Source organism: Molothrus ater, chromosome 32 (assembly GCF_012460135.2).
Source record: "Molothrus ater isolate BHLD 08-10-18 breed brown headed cowbird chromosome 32, BPBGC_Mater_1.1, whole genome shotgun sequence".
Taxonomy (NCBI): domain Eukaryota; kingdom Metazoa; phylum Chordata; class Aves; order Passeriformes; family Icteridae; genus Molothrus; species Molothrus ater.
Window position 1 is genome coordinate 615879 of NC_071659.1, and position 18817 is coordinate 634695.

Below are 18817 nucleotides of genomic sequence, written 5' to 3' on the forward strand. Positions count from 1 at the left end.
ATGGGGTGATGGGATGGGATGGGATGGGATGGGATGGGATGGGATGGGATCAATGGGATGGGATGGGATCAATGGGATGGGATGGGATGGGGTGATGGGATGGGATGGGATGGGATCAATGGGATGGGATGGGATCAATGGGATGGGATGGGATGGGGTGCTGGTATGGGATGGGATGACATGGGATAATGGGATGGGATATTGGGATAATGGGATGGGACAGGAAGTGGACATTAGGATGGGGATGAAGCAGGAGGTCCCCCCAGCCCCATGACCCAGCCCCGTGTCCCCACTGCTGCCCTACAAGCCAAGGGCCACATTTGTCACTCCGGGTGTCCAGTGCCACCAGCAGTGTCCCAGGCTGCTCACAGGGCGGGATGGGGACAGCACCACTGTCCTGTCACCACACCTCAGAACCTGAGGCCACTGAGATGGGCCGTGCCAGGAGCTCCTGGGCACCACCAGGATGGCCCAGGACTGGCAGCTGATGGGGTGTACTGGGCTGGGCTGGGCTGGACTGGGCACCACTGGGTATTTCCGGGCACTGCTGGGGGTCCAGGGGTGTCACGGGGGGGTCCAGGGATGTGCCGGGGGTGTCACGGGGGATCCAGGGGTGTCCTGGGGATGTCCCAGGGATGTCCCGGGGGTGTCCAGAGGGACTCCCAGGGGTGTCCAGGGGATGTCATGGGGGTGTCCCGGGGGATCCAGGGGTGTCCTGGGGGTGTCCCGGGGGTGTCCCGGGGGTGTCCCGGGGGTGTCCCGGGGGTGTCCCAGGGGTTCGCAGGGGTGTCCCGGGGGTGTCTCGGGGATGTCCCGGGGGTGTCCCGGGAATGTCCCAGGGGTGCCCTGGGGGTGTCCCAGGATTGTCCCGGGGGTGCCCCGGGGGTGTCCCGGGGGTGTCACGGGGGTGTCCCGGGGGTGTCCCAGGGGTGCCCTGGGGGTGTCCCAGGATTGTCCCGGGGGTGCCCTGGGGTTGTCCCGGGGGTGTCACGGGGGGCGCCGGGGTCACCGGGGGTCTCCGCGCGCGCTCCGTCACCACGGCAACAGCGCGTGCCAGTGGTGGGGGGGCGGGGCCCCGCGCCCTGGCCCCGCCCCCTCCGCCTGTCAGTCAGGCCGCGCGCAGCCCACCCTGCTGGGGGCTCGGCCCCGCCCCCCGGCGCCAGAGCGGGCGGTGATTGGTGCAGGCGCGGCCAGGCCCCGCCCCCGCGGCGCAGGTTCGGGTGAGAGGCGATCGCGGCCGGAGCGGCACCGGGAGCGGCACCGGAGCGGGAGGTACCGGCGGGGCCGGGCGGGGCTCAGCGGGGCCGGATCCGACAGAACCGGATCGGACCGGGCCGGACCGGGCTGGGTTGGGTTGGGCTGGGCTGGGTTGGGTTGAGGTGAGCCGAGCCGAGCCGAGCCGGGCTGGGCTGAGCCGGGCCGGGCCGGGCCGCGCCGGACCGTGCTTGGCTTTTCCTTTCCCGCTCCTGCGGACCTGGCTCGTTATCGCGACGGGCTGGACAATCGCGACAGGTGCGTGTGTCTCGACAGGCGCGAGTGAATGGACCGGCGAGGATGGAGGGGAGCGCCCCGCCATCCCCGCCCGGGGCGCTTCGCGGGCTATCGCCGCGCAGAAAAGCTGTGTGCGGCCGCCGCCCACCCATGGCGACACACCTGTCGCGACAGGCGATGGTGTCGCGACAGCGCGAGGGGTTCGCCTCGGCACGGTGTAATGCCGGAGACGGCTGCTGCTGCTCCATCCAGGGCCCGGCTCCCTCTCGGCGCCCTGTCGCGATCGGCGGCGGAGCGGCAGGTGCGCGGGGCGCGGCGGAGCGGGGACCCCGGGCGGCGGGGGGCGAGGGGCGGCGGGGGTCCCGCCGGGCCCGGCTCATTGTTCCGCCGGGTCTCCCGGGCGGCCCCGCCCCGGCTCCGAGCATCCTTTGTGCTGGGCGGCCCCGGGCTTTGTCTGCGGAGCCGCTCCGGGCCGGCGAGACCGGGACCCCCCGCGCCTCCGGACCCCGCACGGGGACCCCCCGCCAGCCCCGCATCGCGCTCCGGGCACCCACGGCAGCGGCACCGCCCCCGAGCCTCGCCCGGGCCCGGCCCAGCCCAGCGCCCCGCACCGGGGCCGGCCCGGCTCTCGGGGGGACCCCCGGCCCGCCCCCCCGTCCGGCCGCGGCCCGGTTTCGGTGCCCGCCGCTCCGGCCTCCTGCCGCAGTGCCCTGGGGGTCAGCGCCGGGGGGTGACGGGGCCCCGGGAGCGGCAATGGGACCCCCCCGTGTCCCCGCAGCCTGCACCGGGACCTTCCGCAGCGCCCCGCGCCCGGTCGGGCGTGGCCGCGCAGCGCCCGTTCCGTTCCGTGCCCGTTCCGTGCCCGTTCCGTGCCCGGGCCGGGCCAAGGTGCCCGCGGGGACGAGGAGCGCCCGCAGCATCCCGGCTTGGCGGCGGCAGCTCTGACGGAGCATCCTCCTCCTCCTCCTCCTCCCGCCATGCCCGCTCCTTGCCGGGGCGGTGGCTCGGTGACACCGCAGCTCCTCCTGGCCGGGGGGACCCCGCACCGGGACAGCGACACCGGCCCGGCCGTGGCCGGATCGGAGCGGGGCAGGGCTGGGGCCGTGCGGAGTGACCCCCCCGCCGGGGCAGCGCTCCGGAGCGGTGCCCACCCAGCCGCCGCCTCTGGCCAGCCACGAGCAGCGGTCGCGGCCGGTGCCAGCGGTGCGGCGGTCACCGGGGCCAGCCTGACAAAGGGGAGCCCCCGGTGGGCGCAGGGTGGGGTCGGGCACGGTGGGTGCCGCGGTCTCGGCGGCGCAGACAAAAGCGGGGGGCGGCGAGGGCCCCCCGGGCTCGGCGCGCCGCACAATGCGGCAGCCCCGGCACAAAGGCCGGGCCCGGCGGCCGCCCCGACCCCAACAGGTGCCCCCGGCAGCCCCGCCGGGCCCGGGGTCCCTTTGTCCTGCCGGGGTCACAGCTGTCCTGGCGGCAGCCGGCGGGGCCGGGGGGGCTGCGAGCCCCCGCTTTGTGCGCCACCCCCGCCGGGCCGGGGGCTGCGCCCGGGCTGGGCGGGGGTCCCCGGGCTGCCCCCGGTGCCCCCCCGGCGCTGACGCTGCGGTTCTGCCCCGCTCGGAGCCCGCTGTGCCACCGCCGCAGCGCTGGCTGGAACGCGGGACGCGGCCCCGCTGCCACCAGGGCCGGTGCCGTGCTGGCACTGCGGCCCGGGCCGGAGGACAGAGGGACAGGGACCCTGGGCATGCTCGGTCTGAGCTTGGGGGTCACTGCTGTGAGCTGGGGGGACTGACTGGGAGCACTGGGTGTGACCCGGGGACGGTGAGGGTGAAACGGGAGCCCTGGTGTGCCAGACGGGCCGCTGTGGGCACGGGCCTGGCGGCGTGGGGACATCAGGGCAGCGCCGGCGTGGCTGGGACAGGGTGGCAAAGGTGCCCGGAGCAGCGGCACGAGGGCAGCGGGGCGGCAGCAGCGTGGGTGGCTCCGCGCCGGCCGCGGGCAGCGTGTGCGGCTGCCAGCTCCGCTCTGTGCACCGTGTTCAGCCCACGCTCGTGCCCCGGCCGTGCCCTGTCCCCTCGGCAGCCCCGCACCGCCCGTGCCGTGCCCACGCCGCTCGTGCCCTCCCCGTGCCGGGGGTGTCACGGTGCCCGGTGCTGCAGCACCGCTGGCAGTCGCTCTCTGTGCTCCAGATCCGTCAGCACAGCTCTGCTTTCATCTCGGGCTGCCACGTGCTGCCTCCTCCATCCCCCTCTGCACCGTGCCACCCCTCCCTGCACCCTCCCTGCACCCCCTGCCCTGCCCTGGGCTCCCAGGGGCTCGCAGTGCCAGCGTGCCCTGCGGTGCCACCCTGGGCACGGCTCGTCCCCTCTGCTCTCACCCCTCCCAGGCCGATCTCTGGCCCTGTGTCGTGTCCCCGGTGTCGGTGTGGGGACTCAGAGTGGGTGGGGTGACCCCTTGTTGCTGTCACCCCCTCGTCCCCCCCAGTGCAGCTCTGGGCCCAGGTGTCCCCCTGGCACAGCCCTCAGGTGGGGCAGCAGCTTCCCCGTGTGCCTGAGGCGGAGCTGGGGGCAGCTGTGGGCACTGGAGCGGTGCCCAGCGTGCCACAGTGGCCTGGCACGCCGCGCAGGGTCAGTGCCACCCTGCCCTGGTCTCCGGGGGGCTCCCGAGCGGTGTCACAGCCGTGCATGCCGGTGACATTCCCGGGGGGGGCCGCCCGCCGGACCCTGCAGCTGCTGCTGCCGCTCTGTGCAGGGCGAGGGCACCGGGACGAGGCCCCCGCTGGCACCGGGATCACCCAGGGCCGGGAGCCGCCCATGAGGGGCTGCTGGTCCCTCCCCGGTGCAGCCTGGTCCCTGGGAGCCCCTCCTGTCCCCACCCTGCAGCTGTGGCAGCCCGGGAATGCCCAGCTGCCGGCCCAGCCCCACGGCCCCCCTGCCAGCCTCAGGAGCCAGCTGTGCCCAGCAGGTGCTGCCGAGCCCTGGCACGGCTCAGCACGGTCCCTCCAGAGCCCTGTCCCGGTCCCAGCACCCTCCTGAGGGGCTGTGGCAGCACCAGACAGCCCCTGGCACCAGGGCCCTGCCCCAGCAGCAGCAGCAGCAGCAGCAGCCTGTGCCCCTGGCTCAGTTCTGGCTCCAGCGGGGCTGTGCCAGGGGCTGGGTGGGCAGCAGGGGCCGTTCCCACAGCACTGCCCGGTGCCAGCACCGTGCCAGGGTGCCCCACGCTGCCCCTGTGGGTGCCTGGGGCTCTGTCTGGTGCAGGGGTCCCTGGTGGCCCCTGCAGTGGGCACAGAGGGGCAGGGGTCTCTCTGTGGGTCTCTCCGTGGGTCTCTGCAGTGAGGTCCCTGCTCTGGAGGGGTCCCAGCCCACCTGATGCCCCTCGGGTGGGCACAGCTGGCACGTGCTGTCCCTGCTCTGGGGGGGTCGATGGTGTTTGACCTTCAGCAAAGGATTTATTGAATTTATTGATCGTGTCTGGGGGTGCCCCTCGCTGCCGGGGGCTCAGGCTCTGCTGAGGCAGCGTGGGGGTCTCTGGCCAAGCTGGCACCTCATGGGGCAGTGGCAGCACCCCCAGCGAGTGATGCCAGCCCTGGTCACTCACAGGGACACGGTGGGCAGCCTGCCCTGGGTGTGGGGACACCCAGCAGTGCCCCCATGGCACAGGTGGCACTGGCAGGGCAGGGTGGCAGGGATGGGCAGCCCCGCTCAGGTGCTGCAGGGGGGTGGCACTGGCAGGGTGGCAGGGATGGGCAGCCCCGCTCAGGTGCTGCAGGGGGGTGGCACTGGCAGTACAGGGGGTGGCACTGGCAGGGCAGGGTGGCACTGGCAGGGTGGCAGGGATGGGCAGCCCCGCTCAGGTGCTCCAGGGGGTTGGCACTGGCAGTGCAGGGGGTGGCACTGGCACCAGCAGGGTGGGTGGCACTGGCGAGGTGCAGGGTGGCAGGGATGGGCAGCCCCGCTCAGGTGCTGCAGGGGGGTGGCACTGGCAGGGTGGCAGGGATGGGCAGCCCCGCTCAGGTGCTCCAGGGGAGTGGCACTGGCGAGGTGCAGCCCGGAGTCCCTGGAGCGGGGCTCTGGGCAGGGAGGCAGCCCCAGCCCCGTGCCAGCCCCTCCTCTGCGCGGATTTCCCGGGATAATCCATCCCCACGGCCCGTGCGGCTGCGGGGCTCAGCCCTGCCCACCCCGGGGGCGCCTCGGGGCAGGGTGGGCAGCGCGGTGCCCCCGTTCCCGGCGCGGGGGCTCCCGGCGCTCACCCCGCGCCCCTGTGCCCCGCAGCACCATGATGGCCAACGCGGCCACCATGCGGATCCTCATCAAGGGGGGCAAGGTGGTCAACGACGACTGCACGCTGGAGGCCGACGTGTACATCGAGAACGGCATCATCCAGCAGGTGGGCCGGGAGCTGATGATCCCCGGCGGCGCCAAGGTCATCGACGCCACCGGCAAGCTCGTGATCCCGGGCGGCATCGACACCAGCACCCACTTCCACCAGACCTTCATGAACGCCACCTGTGTCGATGACTTCTACCACGGCACCAAGGTAGCCCCGAGCCCTGCCCTGCCCTGCGGGGGCTGCTCCGGAAGGGCCATCGTGGCGTTGTGTCCCCGTGTCCCCTCCTCCATCACGTCCCCTCCTCCCGCGCCGGGGCCGTGGCACCCTGTGCCAGCTCGGCCACCTCCCCGTGCCGGTGTCACCGTGCACCGAGTGTCGCTGCCTGGGCCAGCCCAGGATTGTCCCCGCAGCTTGTCCCAGTGTCCCCAGCGCCCACACAGAGCAGCAATTGTGCCGGGCCAGCGCTGGCCGTGCCTGTCCCCAGGCTGTGCCCGTGCTGTGCCCAGGCTGTGCCCAGGCTGTGCCCAGGCTGTGCCCAGGCTGTGCCCAGGCTGTGCTCGGTGTCCCTGGGCAGGGGGCTCAGCACTGTGCTGGTGGTGTTATAGGTAAAAGTTAAGTTATGTTAAATTAGGGTATAGTTCAATTATATTGTATTAATTATGTTGTATTAATTGCATTACGTTAAGAGTGGGGGGGCGTTATTAGAATGTTCTAGAAGGGTCCAGTTTGGTGCAAGGGACCCCGTGCAATGCCCACGGGCGCCTCATGCCAGCCCTGCTCCGTGTCACTGTCACCCTCCTCGTGGCAGCCCCAGGCCGGCAGCTCCTCCCGAGCGGGCCGATGGGCAAAGGAGCTTTGGGGATTAGCGGGGCGGGGTGAGCCGGGGACAGCGGCGGAGCCACCGCGCCTGCCCTGCCGCCCACGCTGCCGGGGAACGGGGGGGCTCCCCGCGGCCCCAGCGCACCCGGGGCTCTGTGCCGGGGCTCCCTCAGCACCCCAAACCCACCCGGGGTCCCTCAGCACCCCAAACCCGCCCGGGGCTCTGTGCCGGGGCTCCCTCAGCACCCCAAACCCACCCGGGCTCCCTCAGCACCCCAAACCCACCCGGGGTCCCTCAGCACCCCAAACCCACCCGGGGCTCTGTGCCGGGGCTCCCTCAGCACCCCAAACCCGCCCGGGGCTCTGTGCCGGGGCTCCCTCAGCACCCCAAACGCACCCGGGGCTCCCTCAGCACCCCAAACCCACCCGGGGTCCCTCAGCACCCCAAACCCAGTGCTCGGGCCGGGGGCGCAGTGGGTGCCCTGGCAGAGGCGGGATGGGCTCTCCAGATGTGCCGTGCTCCCAGATGTGCTGCTGCGCAGGGGCAGCCGTTGGCCGGGCCGGGGGGATGCGGGGGTCCCTCCCTGCAGCCAGGACCCCCGCAGGGCTGCGGGCAATGCCCGAACGCGTCCCGGGAGCACCTGGGAGCTCACCTGGCTGCGGGCAGGGCAGGGCAGGGCAGGGGAATGAGCCCTGAGCCCCCCTCCGCGGTGCCTGTGCCCCCCCGTGCAGGCAGCGCTGGTGGGGGGCACGACGATGATCATCGGGCACGTCCTGCCCGACAAGGAGACGTCGCTGCTGGACGCCTACGAGAAGTGCCGCAGCCTGGCCGACCCCAAGGTGTGCTGCGACTACGCCCTGCACATGGGCATCACCTGGTGGGCGCCCAAGGTGAGTGGGGCACGGCTCCGGGAGCAGCTGCCGGGGCTAATTCCCAGCCCCGCTGATCCCATTAGCCGCCCGGGGGGTGGGCCGAGCCCCCAGGATGCCTTTTGAGCTGCCCTGAGCCGGGCTCAGCGGGGCAGGGGCTCAGGGGTGCCCCGGGACAAGGGGGTCCCTGTGGGGCCGAGCCCTTGCTGGGGCAGGGGAGGCGCTGCTGCTGCTCCGTGCAGGGGAGCGGGGTGCCCAGCCTGGGGGGACCCCACAGCAGGACCCCCGTGGGGGTGGCAGGCAGGGCTGGCCCCTGAGCAGACCCCATCCCACGGCACTGCAGCCCCTGCAATCCCCTCAAAGCTGCTGCAGGGGGATCAGACCCGGCTCCCGGCTGTGCTGCAGGGAGACCCCGGCCCTGACCCCCCTCCAGCAGAGCAGGGGTCCCCCCCCGGGGCAGGAAAATCCCTTCTGCTCCCCCCCCAGCATCTGTCACTCCCCGTGTCACCCCCAAATCCCCATCCCCTGTCCCCAGGGGGTGGCCAAGGCCCCTCGAGGGGTGAGGCCTCACCCTGACCCTGCTGCCCTGCAGGTGAAGGCAGAGATGGAGACGCTGGTGCGGGAGAAGGGCGTGAACTCCTTCCAGATGTTCATGACCTACAAGGACCTGTACATGCTGCGGGACAGCGAGCTGTACCAGGTGCTGCGCGCCTGCCGCGACATCGGCGCCATCGCCCGCGTGCACGCCGAGAACGGCGAGCTGGTGGCCGAGGTGAGGGGGCACGGGGGCAGCGGGCACCCAGCCGGGCAGCGGGGCCTCCACCCTGAGCCCCTGCTCCGCCCTGACCCCCCCAAATCCCCAGGGAGCCAAGGAGGCGCTGGACCTGGGCATCACGGGGCCGGAGGGCATCGAGATCAGCCGGCCTGAGGAGGTGGGTGATGGCACCGTGCCGCCGGGGTGGGGCTGGCACGGGCCGGGGCAGCCGTGCAGCTGCCGCCGCCCGTCCCCGCGGTGCCACCAGCGTGTGTCACGTTTGTCACCGCCGGCTCTCCCTGCAGCTGGAGGCCGAGGCCACGCACCGCGTCATCACCATCGCCAACCGGGTGAGTGTCCCCAGCGTGGGGGGGCTGTCCCTGTGCTGTGGGGGTCCCTGTGCCCCCCAGGGGGCTGGGGCACCACGGGGACACCCCCCTGACCCCCTCTGTGCAGACCCACTGCCCCGTGTACCTGGTGAACGTGTCCAGCATGTCCGCGGGGGACGTCATCGCCGCTGCCAAGATGCAGGGTAGGGGACACGGGGGGACGTGGGGGGGACACGGGGGGGATCTCCCTCCCCAGCACAGCCGTGGGCAAGGGGCACCCATGGGGCGACAGGAAAACCCCACGGACACGGCTCACACCTGGGCTGGGGGGAGATGGAGTGTGTGTGGGGCTGCGGGCAGGCAGAGACACCAGCACGGACAGACACACGGACAGACACACGGACAGACACATGGACATGGCCACAGACAGACACACGGAGAGATATGGGCACGGGCAGACATAGAGGCACAGACACGGGCATGGACAGACACACAGAGCACACATGAGCATGGACAGACACATGGACATGGGCACAGACTGACACATGGGCATGGACAGACACACAGAGACACACGGGCATGGACAGACACATGGACAGATATGGGCACGGACAGACACACAGACACAAACAGACATATAGGCAGACACACAGGCACGGACAGACACACGGACACAGGCACAGACAGACAGATATGGGCACAGGCAGACACACAGACAGACGTGGGCACAGACAGACACATGGACACGGACACACACAGGCACAGACACACAGGGGCACCCACAGACACAGATACGGACAGACACATGGACACAGACACACAGGGGCACCCACAGACACAGATACGGACAGACACATGGACACAGACACACATGGGCACCCACAGACACAGATACGGACAGACACATGGACACAGACACACATGGGCACCCACAGACACAGATACGGACAGACACATGGACACAGACACACATGGGCACCCACAGACACAGATACGGACAGACACATGGGCACGAACATGGACAGACACACGGACAGATATGAGTATGGACGGACACGTGGGCACAGGCAGACACACGGACACGGGCACAGACACAAACACAGGCACGGACAGACACACAGACACCCACAGGCATGGGCACAGCTAGACACACAAACATGGACAGACACACGGACACAGGAACTCGGGTGTGCCTGTGGGGCCGTGCCCTCCCACAGGTGAGCACACCTGGGCCCCCAGCTCTGCTCGTACACAGGGGGGACACGCAGGGGACACGCAGGGGACACACACAGGAGACACACCTGAGCACAGGGGACACACAGGGGGGACACGCAGGGGACACACAGGTGACACACGTGAGCACACACAGGTCACACAGGGGACATATAGCACACACACCTGAGCACCCAGGGCTCCTGCCCCGCGGGTGGCACGGGCACCGTGCCCCTGGCACCGCCAGCCGTGCCCACGCGTGCCTCCCCGCAGGGAAGGTGGTGTACGCAGAGACCACCACGGCGCACGCCACGCTCACCGGGCTGCACTACTACCACCAGGACTGGTTCCACGCCGCCGCCTACGTCACCGTGCCGCCGCTGCGCCTCGACACCAACACCTCTGCCTACCTCATGAGCCTGCTCGCCAAGTGAGCCCTGCCCCGGGTGCCCCGACCTGCCCCGGGTGTGCCAACCTGCCCCGGGTGCCCCAACCTGCCCCGGGTGCCCTGACCTGTCCCGGGTGCCCCAACCTGCCCCGGGTGCCCCAACCTGCCCCGGGTGCCCCGACCTGCCCCGGGTGTGCCAACCTGCCCTGGATACCCCAACCTGCCCCGGGTGTGCCAACCTGCCCTGGATACCCCAACCTGCCCCGGGTGTGCCAACCTGCCCTGGATACCCCAACCTGCCCCAGGCTCCCCTCCCTGCCCTGGGCACCCCATCACTGCCCTGGGTGTCCCACCCTGCCCCGAGCACCCCTCCCTGACCCAGCCACGCCTCCCTGGCCCGGGCACCTCTCCCTGCCTTGGGCACCCATGGTGTGGGTACCCCATTCCCTGGGTACCCCATTCCCTGGGTACCCCATTCCCTGGACATCTTGCTCCCTGTGTGCCCTGTTCTCCAAGCACCCCATGGTGTGGATACCCCATTCCCCAGGCACTGAGCTCCCTGGGCACCCCATGGCAGGGGTACCCCATTCCCTGGGCACCCCATGGCAGGGGTTTCCCATTCCCCATGTCCTGAGCTCCCCGGGCACCCCATGGCAGGGGTACCCCATTCCCTGAGCCCCGGGCTGTCCAGGCACCCCATGGCAGGGGTACCCCATTCCCTGGGCACCCCATGGCAGGGGTACCCCATTCCCCATGTCCTGAGCTCCCCGGCGCCCCATGGCAGGGGTACCCCATTCCCCAGGCACCCCATGGCAGGGGTACCCCATTCCCCAAGTCCCGGGCTCCCCAGGCACCCCAAGCAGCCCTGGCAGTGCCACCCCCCAGCCTGCTGTGCCCCCACAGTGACACGTTGAACATCGTGGCCTCGGACCACCGGCCCTTCAGCACCAAGCAGAAGGCCATGGGCAAGGAGGACTTCACCAAGATCCCCCATGGCGTCAGCGGGGTGCAGGACCGCATGAACATCATCTGGGAGCGTGGCGTGGTAGGGCTGGGCACAGGGCAGGTGCTGGGGCTCACAGGGACCCTGCTCGATGGGACATCCCACCATGGGCTCTTCCCAAGGAGCTGCCCAGAGCTGGCCTGGGCATGGGGCTGGTGCTGGGGGCCCACAGGGACCCTGCTCGATGGGACATCCCACCATGGGCTCTTCCCAAGGAGCTGCCCAGAGCTGGCCTGGGCACGGGGCTGGTGCTGGGGGCCCACAGGGACCCTGCTGGATGGGACATCCCACCATGGGCTCTTCCCAAGGAGCTGCCCAGAGCTGGCCTGGGCACAGGGCAGGTGCTGGGGCTCACAGGGACCCTGCTCGATGGGACATCCCACCATGGGCTCTTCCCAAGGAGCTGCCCAGAGCTGCCCTGGGCACGGGGCTGGGGCTCCCTGCTGGATGGGACATCCCACCATGGGCTGTTCCCCCCTGGCATGAGGGTGGTGGGTAAGGAACTGCCCAGAGCTGGCCTGGGCACGGGGCTGGGGCTGGGGGCCCACAGGGACCCTGCTGGATGGGACATCCCACCATGGGCTGTTCCCCCCTGGCATGAGGGCAGCGGGCAAGGAGCTGCCCAGAGCTGGCCTGGTGAGGATCCTGACCCTGCAGCACACCTGGGATTTTTGGGGGCACTGGGGGTGACAGGGAGGCCCACGGCCCCCACATCCTGACCCCCCTGCGGTGTCAGGTCGGGGGCAAGATGGACGAGAACCGCTTCGTGGCCGTGACCAGCTCCAACGCCGCCAAGATCCACAACCTGTACCCCCGCAAGGGCCGCATCATCCCCGGCGCCGACGCCGACGTCGTGGTCTGGGACCCCGAGGCCACCAAGTAGGTGCAGCCTGTCACACATCCCGGCTGGAGGGTGACACTGGGGGGGTGACAGTGCCCCTTTCGGGGCTCCACAGAACCCCAGCTGCCACTGGAGGCACAACGTGGAACAAAGAGGCGACAGCAGCAGCTCGGGCCTGGCGCTGGGTTCCTTTATTTGATGTCACACTCCCCGAGTCTCGGGGTGCCGGGCAATGAGCAGCTTATAAAGGGGGGCAGGTCTCAGGGGAGGATGCAATGTTCAGTGATCAGGAGAACTGGGGGTGGAACACGAGGGCAAGGGATACAAGGGAGGAAAACTGCTCGGGACAGGAGGGGTTAACAACTGGATGTGGGAGGAAGGGGTTTGAAGCCTGGCAGAAAAGTAGCAAAGAGATAAACCACACCCGGCGGCTCAATTGAATAACAAAGACAGGTCTGTGTCACTCCAAAAGCAGGGGGGAAAGCCCAGATAACTACCGAACGACAAATCGAACAATAACCCGTAAAATGAAAACACGCTGCAACAGCAGCCCGGGCTGGGGCGGGGCTGGGGCGGCTCCCGCGCCCCCCGCGCAGGCGGTGACAGCCCTGTCCCTGTGCCCAGGACGGTGTCTGCCAGCACGCAGGTGCAGGGCGGCGACATCAACCTGTACGAGAACATGCGGTGCCACGGCGTGCCCCTGGTCACCATCAGCCGCGGGCGCGTGGTCTACGAGAACGGCGTCTTCATGTGCGCCGAGGGCACGGGCAAGTTCTGCCCGCTGCGCTCCTTCCCCGACGTGGCCTACAAGAAACTGGTGCAGCGCGAGAAGGTACGGGCGGGGCAGCGCTGCCCGGGACGGGGCCGTGCCAGAACGGGGCTGTGCCAGAACGGTGCCGTGCCAGGGCCGTGCCAGGGCTGTGCCGTGCCAGGGCTGTGCCAGGGCCATGCCAGGGCTGTGCAGTGCCAGGGCCGTGCCAGGGCTGTGCCGTGCCAGGGCCGTGCCAGGGCTGTGCCAGAACGGTGCTGTGCCAGGGCCGTGCCAGGGCTGTGCCAGGGCTGTGCCAGAACGGTGCTGTGCCAGGGCCATGCCAGGGCTGTGCAGTGCCAGGGCTGTGCCAGGGCTGTGCCGTGCCAGGGCTGTGCCAGAACGGTGCTGTGCCAGGGCCGTGCCAGGGCTGTGCCAGAACGGGGCTGTGCCAGAACAGTGCTGTGCCAGGGCCGTGCCAGGGCTGTGCCAGAACGGGGCCGTGCCAGAACAGTGCTGTGCCAGGGCCGTGCCAGGGCTGTGCCAGAACGGTGCCGTGCCAGGGCCGTGCCAGGGCTGTGCCGTGCCAGGGCCGTGCCAGAACGGTGCTGTGCCAGGGCCGTGCCAGGGCTGTGCCGTGCCAGGGCCGTGCCAGAACGGTGCTGTGCCAGAGCCATGCCGTGGCTGTGCCAGAGCAGTGCCATGGCTGTACCTTGGCCGTGCCAGAGCAGTGCCGTGACCATGCCATGGCTGTGCCATAGCAATGCAGTGGCTGTGCCATGGCTGTGCCAGAGCCGTGCTATGGCTGTGCCAGAGCCGTGCCATGGCTGTTCCCATGCCAGAATGGTGCCTTGGCTGTGCCAGAGTGGTGCCAGAGCAGTGTCGTGGCCATGCCAGAACAGTGCCATGGTTGTGCCCTTGCTGTGCCAGGGCAGTGCCAGGGCTGTACCAGGGCCATGCCAGAGCAATGCCGTGGCTGTGCCGTGGATGTGCCATAGCAGTGCCAGGGCTGTGCCATGGCCGTGCTGGAGCAATGCCATGGTGAGGGACAGGGCTGCACCGTGCTGGCTGCTGGAGGGGACAGTGGCAGTGCCAGAGGAGGCTCTGTGCCAGGCGGGTGCCACGCTGTGCCAGGAGCACAGAGCAGGGTGCCTGCGGGTCACTGTGTGACACAGGACACTGCCCTGGTCCCTGCCAGCACAGTGGCACTGCAGAGGACACTTGTCCCCACCCGTGCGTGGCCCGTGGCCGTTCCAAGGCACATGTTGGCCAACAGGGCTCACCGTGCCCCTGCCCAGGCCGTGCCCTTTGCTGGCTGTGCCAGGGCAGCCCCACAGCGACACCGGGACAGGGACACGCGTCCCTGGGGCTGCCCTTGGTGACACCCGGGAGCTCTGGCCCCCCCTGTGCCCGCGCTGTGGCTGTGGGGGACAGGCTGGGGACAGCGTGGGGTGATGCTGCCAGGGAAGGGGGCAGCTCACAGGAAGGCTTGGCCAGCGCTGGGGCGTTTCTCGGGAGCTCTGGGTGGCTGGGGGGGCACAGGGCATTGCATGGGCTTGGCTTGGCTTCATTTGGCTCGGCTTGGCTCGGCTCGGCTCGGCTCCGCCGGGGGAAGGGGGGCGAGGGGCTGCTCTGCCAGGGCCACCCACCCCTCCCAGCCCCTGCCCTGCTCTGCTTTGCACCGGGAGCCCCCCAGCCCGCCCAGCGCCTCTCCGAGCCCCCCTCCCCATCCGCAGCCCCTTCCCCAGCCCCAGCATGGCCCGGCCCGAGCCGCCCGCCCCGCCTGGCCGATCCGCACCCGCTGCAGGGCCCCGGCACCCCGCACCCGGCACCCGGGACCCCGCAGCCCGGGCGCGGCTGACGCTCTCTCCGCTCTCTCCGCTCTCTCCGCTCTCTCCTCTCGCTCCCGGCAGAGTTTGAAGCTGCGGGCTGTGGACCGCACCCCGTATCTGGGGGATGTGGCCGTGGTCGTGCATGCCGGCAAAAAAGAGACGGGGACGCCCCTGGCCGATACGCCCACCCGGCCGGCCACGCGACACGGGGGCATGAGGGACCTGCACGAGTCCAGCTTCAGCCTGTCCGGTAAGAGCGGGCCCGGCCCCGGGGCCGGTCCGCAGCCCCCAGCCGGTGCCTCGGGCCGCCAGCCGGGCGCTTGTCACCCCCCCGGGTGTCCCCATCGCCCCCCGCCACCCCCCGGTGCCACCGCAGGTGTCCCCGCCGTCCCTCCCTAGGGCTGTCCTGTCCCCCCCTCCTCCTCCAGGCTGTCCCCGTCCCCCTGCAGGGCGCTCCCAGGGTACCCCAACACCCCCAGGCCCCCTCCCCAAACGCAGCCCCCGGGCAGGGGCCGTGGCAGAGCAGGGAGGTGCCCCCAGCCCCGCAGCTGCAGCCCCCAGCCCGCGCCCCGCTCCGGGCTCCGTCCGTCGTGTGGCTGCGCTGGGGGGGCTTGGGGGGCGGGCCGGGGGCTGTGCCGGCCGGGGGGACCGGGGGGGAACCGGGGAGCACCGGGGCTGTGCCAGCCGGAGATACCGGGGCTGTGTGGGAAGGACGGAGCCCCTGCTGCCCCCGGGCAGCCCCCTCCCCGCTGGCACCGGCGGCTCTGGCGTGGGCACAGGGGGGTCCTGAATGCCAGCACTGGTCACTGCTGGTCAGCTCTGGTCAGCTCTGGTCAGTTCTGGTCAGTTCTGGTCAGTATTGGTCAGTGCTGGTCAGTTTTGGTCAGTTCTGGTCAGTATTGGTCAGTATTGGTCAGTATTGTTCAGTGCTGGTCAGTATTGGTCAGTTCTGGTCAATATTGGTCAGTGCTGGTCAGTATTGGTCAGTGCTGGTCAGTGCTGGTCAGTATTGGTCAGTGCTGGTCAGTGTTGGTCAGTGCTGGTCAGTATTGGTCAGTATTGTTCAGTGCTGGTCAGTGTTGGTCAGTGCTGGTCAGCACTGGTCAGTATTGGTCAGTGCTGGTCAGCACTGGTCAGTATTGATCAGTGCTGGTCAGCGCTGGTCAGTATTGGTCAGTGCTGGTCAGTGCTGGTCAGTATTGGTCAGTGCTGGTCAGTTCTGGTCAGTGCTGGTCAGTGCTGGTCAGTGCTGGTCAGTATTGGTCAGTGCTGGTCAGTTCTGGTCAGTATTGGTCAGTGCTGGTCAGTATTGGTCAGTGCTGGTCAGTATTGGTCAGTATTGGTCAGTATTGGTCAGTATTGGTCAGTTCTGGTCAGTATTGGTCAGTTCTGGTCAGTTCTGGTCAGTGCTGGTCAGTGTTGGTCAGTTCTGGTCAGTGCTGGTCAGTGTTGGTCAGTGTTGGTCAGTGCTGGTCAGTATTGGTCAGTGCTGGTCAGTATTGGTCAGTATTGGTCAGTGCTGGTCAGTATTGGTCAGTGTTGGTCAGTATTGGTCAGTATTGGTCAGTGCTGGTCAGTATTGGTCAGTATTGGTCAGTGCTGGTCAGTGCTGGTCAGTATTGGTCAGTTCTGGTCAGTTCTGGTCAGTGCTGGTCAGTATTGGTCAGTATTGGTCAGTATTGGTCAGTGCTGGTCAGTGCTGGTCAGTATTGGTCAGTTCTGGTCAGTGCTGGTCAGTTCTGGTCAGTGCTGGTCAGTATTGGTCAGTATTGGTCAGTGCTGGTCAGTATTGGTCAGTGTTGGTCAGTATTGGTCAGTTCTGGTCAGTATTGGTCAGTTCTGGTCAGTTCTGGTCAGTGCTGGTCAGTCCCACATGCAGCACAGCCGTGGTGGGAGGGGAGGGCACGGAGCCTCCCCAGTCCCGGGGTGCCGGGGGTCACACGGAGCCCCCCCAGTCCCGGGGTGCCGGGGGTCACAGGGAGCCCCCATTCCCAGTCCCAGGGTGCCGGGGGTCACAGGGAGCCCCCATTCCCAGTCCCAGGGTGCCGGGGGTCACAGGGAGCCCCCATTCCCGGTCCCAGGGTGCCGGGGGTCACAGGGAGCCCCCATTCCCAGTCCCGGGGTGCCGGGGGTCACACGGAGCCCCCATTCCCAGTCCCGGGGTGCCGGGGGTCACAGGGAGCCCCCATTCCCGGTCCCAGGGTGCCGGGGGTCACACGGAGCCCCCATTCCCGGTCCCAGGGTGCCGGGGGTCACAGGGAGACCCCATTCCCGGTCCCGGGGGGTCACGGGGCTGTTCCCAGCCGCCCCCGGGGCCCCCTGTCCGACCGTCCGTGTGTCCGGCAGGTTCTCAGATCGATGACCACGTTCCAAAACGAGCCTCGGCCCGGATTCTCGCTCCCCCCGGGGGCCGGTCAAGCGGCATCTGGTAGAGCCGGGGACGTGTCCCCCAAGTGAGCACCGGGCGCCGCCGCCAGCGCCCCCGGGCCCGGCTCCGGTGCGGCGGGGCTGCCCGGCCGCGGGCCCCGCGCTGCCGCTGCCGGCGGGGCCGTGCCGGGGCGGGGCCGTGCGCGGGGGCCGCCGAGGGCCGGGGGCACTGGGTGCCCCCCCCGGCCCTTTTCTGTTTGCACGTTGGATTTGGATCAGTGAATTTTTGACTTGTTTGTGCATCACGTGGAAATACTCTGAAGTGGTTTGTGTCACTAGCGTAGGGGAGACGCAGGGACCCCCCCTTCCTGCCCCAGCCCCGAACCCCAGCCCCGAGCCAGGACCCCATCCTGATCCCATCAGAACCCATCCTGATCCCATCGGAACCCATCCTGATCCCATATGAACCCATCCTGATCCCATCAGAGCCCCATCCTGATCCAAACTTAACCCCATCCTGATCCCATCAGAACCCATCCTGATCCCATCGGAACCCATCCTGATCCCATCAGAACCCATCCTGATCCCATCGGAACCCATCCTGATCCCAACAGAACCCCATCCTGATATCATCGGAACCCATCCTGATATCATCGGAACCCATCCTGATCCCATCAGAACCCATCCTGATCCCAACATAACCCCATCCTGATATCATCGGAACCCCATCCTGATATCATCGGAACCCATCCTGATCCCATCAGAACCCATCCTGATATCATCGGAACCCATCCTGATCCCATCAGAACCCATCCTGATCCCAACATAACCCCATCCTGATCCCATCGGAACCCATCCTGATCCCAACAGAACCCCATCCTGATCCAAACTTAACCCCATCCTGATCCCATCGTAACCCATCCTGATCCCATCAGAACCCATCCTGATCCCATCAGAGCCCCATCCTGATCCCGTTCCTGCCTCCCGTCTGCATCCCGACCCCATCTCCCCAGCCCCCCCATTCCCATCTGTTCTCCCCCATCCCTGATCCCCCATCTCCATCCTGACCCCATCCCAACCCCAGCCCCCCATTCCCATCTCTCTGACCCTTGTCCCAGCCCCCCTCCCTGACCCCCCCCATCTGCACCCCCATTTCTGCCCCCTCAAGACCCCAAAGCTCTGTCCCTGTCCCCATCTCTATCCTTGACCCCATTCCCGTCTCTCTGTCCCCCATCCCTGACGCCCCATCTCCATCCTGACCCCCAACCTCAGCCCCTGACCCCCATTTCTGCCCCCCCCAAAGCTCTGTCCCTGCCCCCATGCCCATCCCTGCCCCTCCCCATCCCCACACAGGTCCCCTCCCAGGTCACTGCTCCCTGCCAGGTGAGCTCCCATGTCCCCTCCCGGGTCACCCCCGCCATCTCCCCAGCCCTGTCCCCGGGTCCCTGTCCCGCGGTGCTGCGGGGGTGTCACAGCCCCTGCCCCCCGTGTCCCCTGTCCCCCCGGTCCCTGTCCCTGCGGGGGTGTCGCCCCGTGTCCCCTGCCCCCCCCGGGTCCCTGTCCCTGCGGGGGTGTCACAGCCCCTGCCCCCCGTGTCCCCTGTCCCCCCCGGTCCCTGTCCCTGCGGGGGTGTCCCCCCGTGTCCCCTGTGCCCCCGTAGGTCCCTGTCCCTGCGGGGGTGTCCCCCCGTGTCCCCTGTGCCCCCGTAGGTCCCTGTAGGTGTTCGGGGCGGTGGCCCCGGGGGGGTCCCGTGTCCCCGCGGTGCCACACGGCCGATGTAGGAACCGTTGTGTGCTCATTAAAGACCGTTCACAGCCCTGCCTGCGCCTCTGGGGACAGGGAC

At 69.0% G+C, this 18817-nt stretch overlaps 1 protein-coding gene across 3 annotated transcripts; it reads left to right on the forward strand.

The window, feature by feature from the left end:
- Window positions 1–1208: 1208 nt before the first annotated feature.
- On the forward strand, window positions 1209–18794 carry DPYSL5 (dihydropyrimidinase like 5). Of its 3 annotated transcripts, none has more exons than XM_036405233.2 (13): window positions 1209–1272; window positions 5754–6018; window positions 7363–7521; window positions 8093–8272; window positions 8364–8432; window positions 8560–8604; window positions 8711–8786; window positions 10069–10225; window positions 11087–11228; window positions 11923–12065; window positions 12652–12859; window positions 14689–14857; window positions 16954–18794. In XM_036405233.2, exons 2-13 carry the CDS (start codon window positions 5758–5760, stop codon window positions 17037–17039), a joined length of 1695 nt encoding a protein of 564 aa, XP_036261126.1. In that variant the 5' UTR covers window positions 1209–1272; window positions 5754–5757; the 3' UTR covers window positions 17040–18794. The 3 variants fall into 3 exon arrangements, with proteins under 3 accessions (XP_036261126.1, XP_036261127.1, XP_054374061.1); XM_036405234.2 differs by lacking the exon at window positions 1209–1272 and adding an exon at window positions 1413–1512; XM_054518086.1 differs by lacking the exons at window positions 1209–1272; window positions 14689–14857.
- Window positions 18795–18817: the final 23 nt, after the last annotated feature.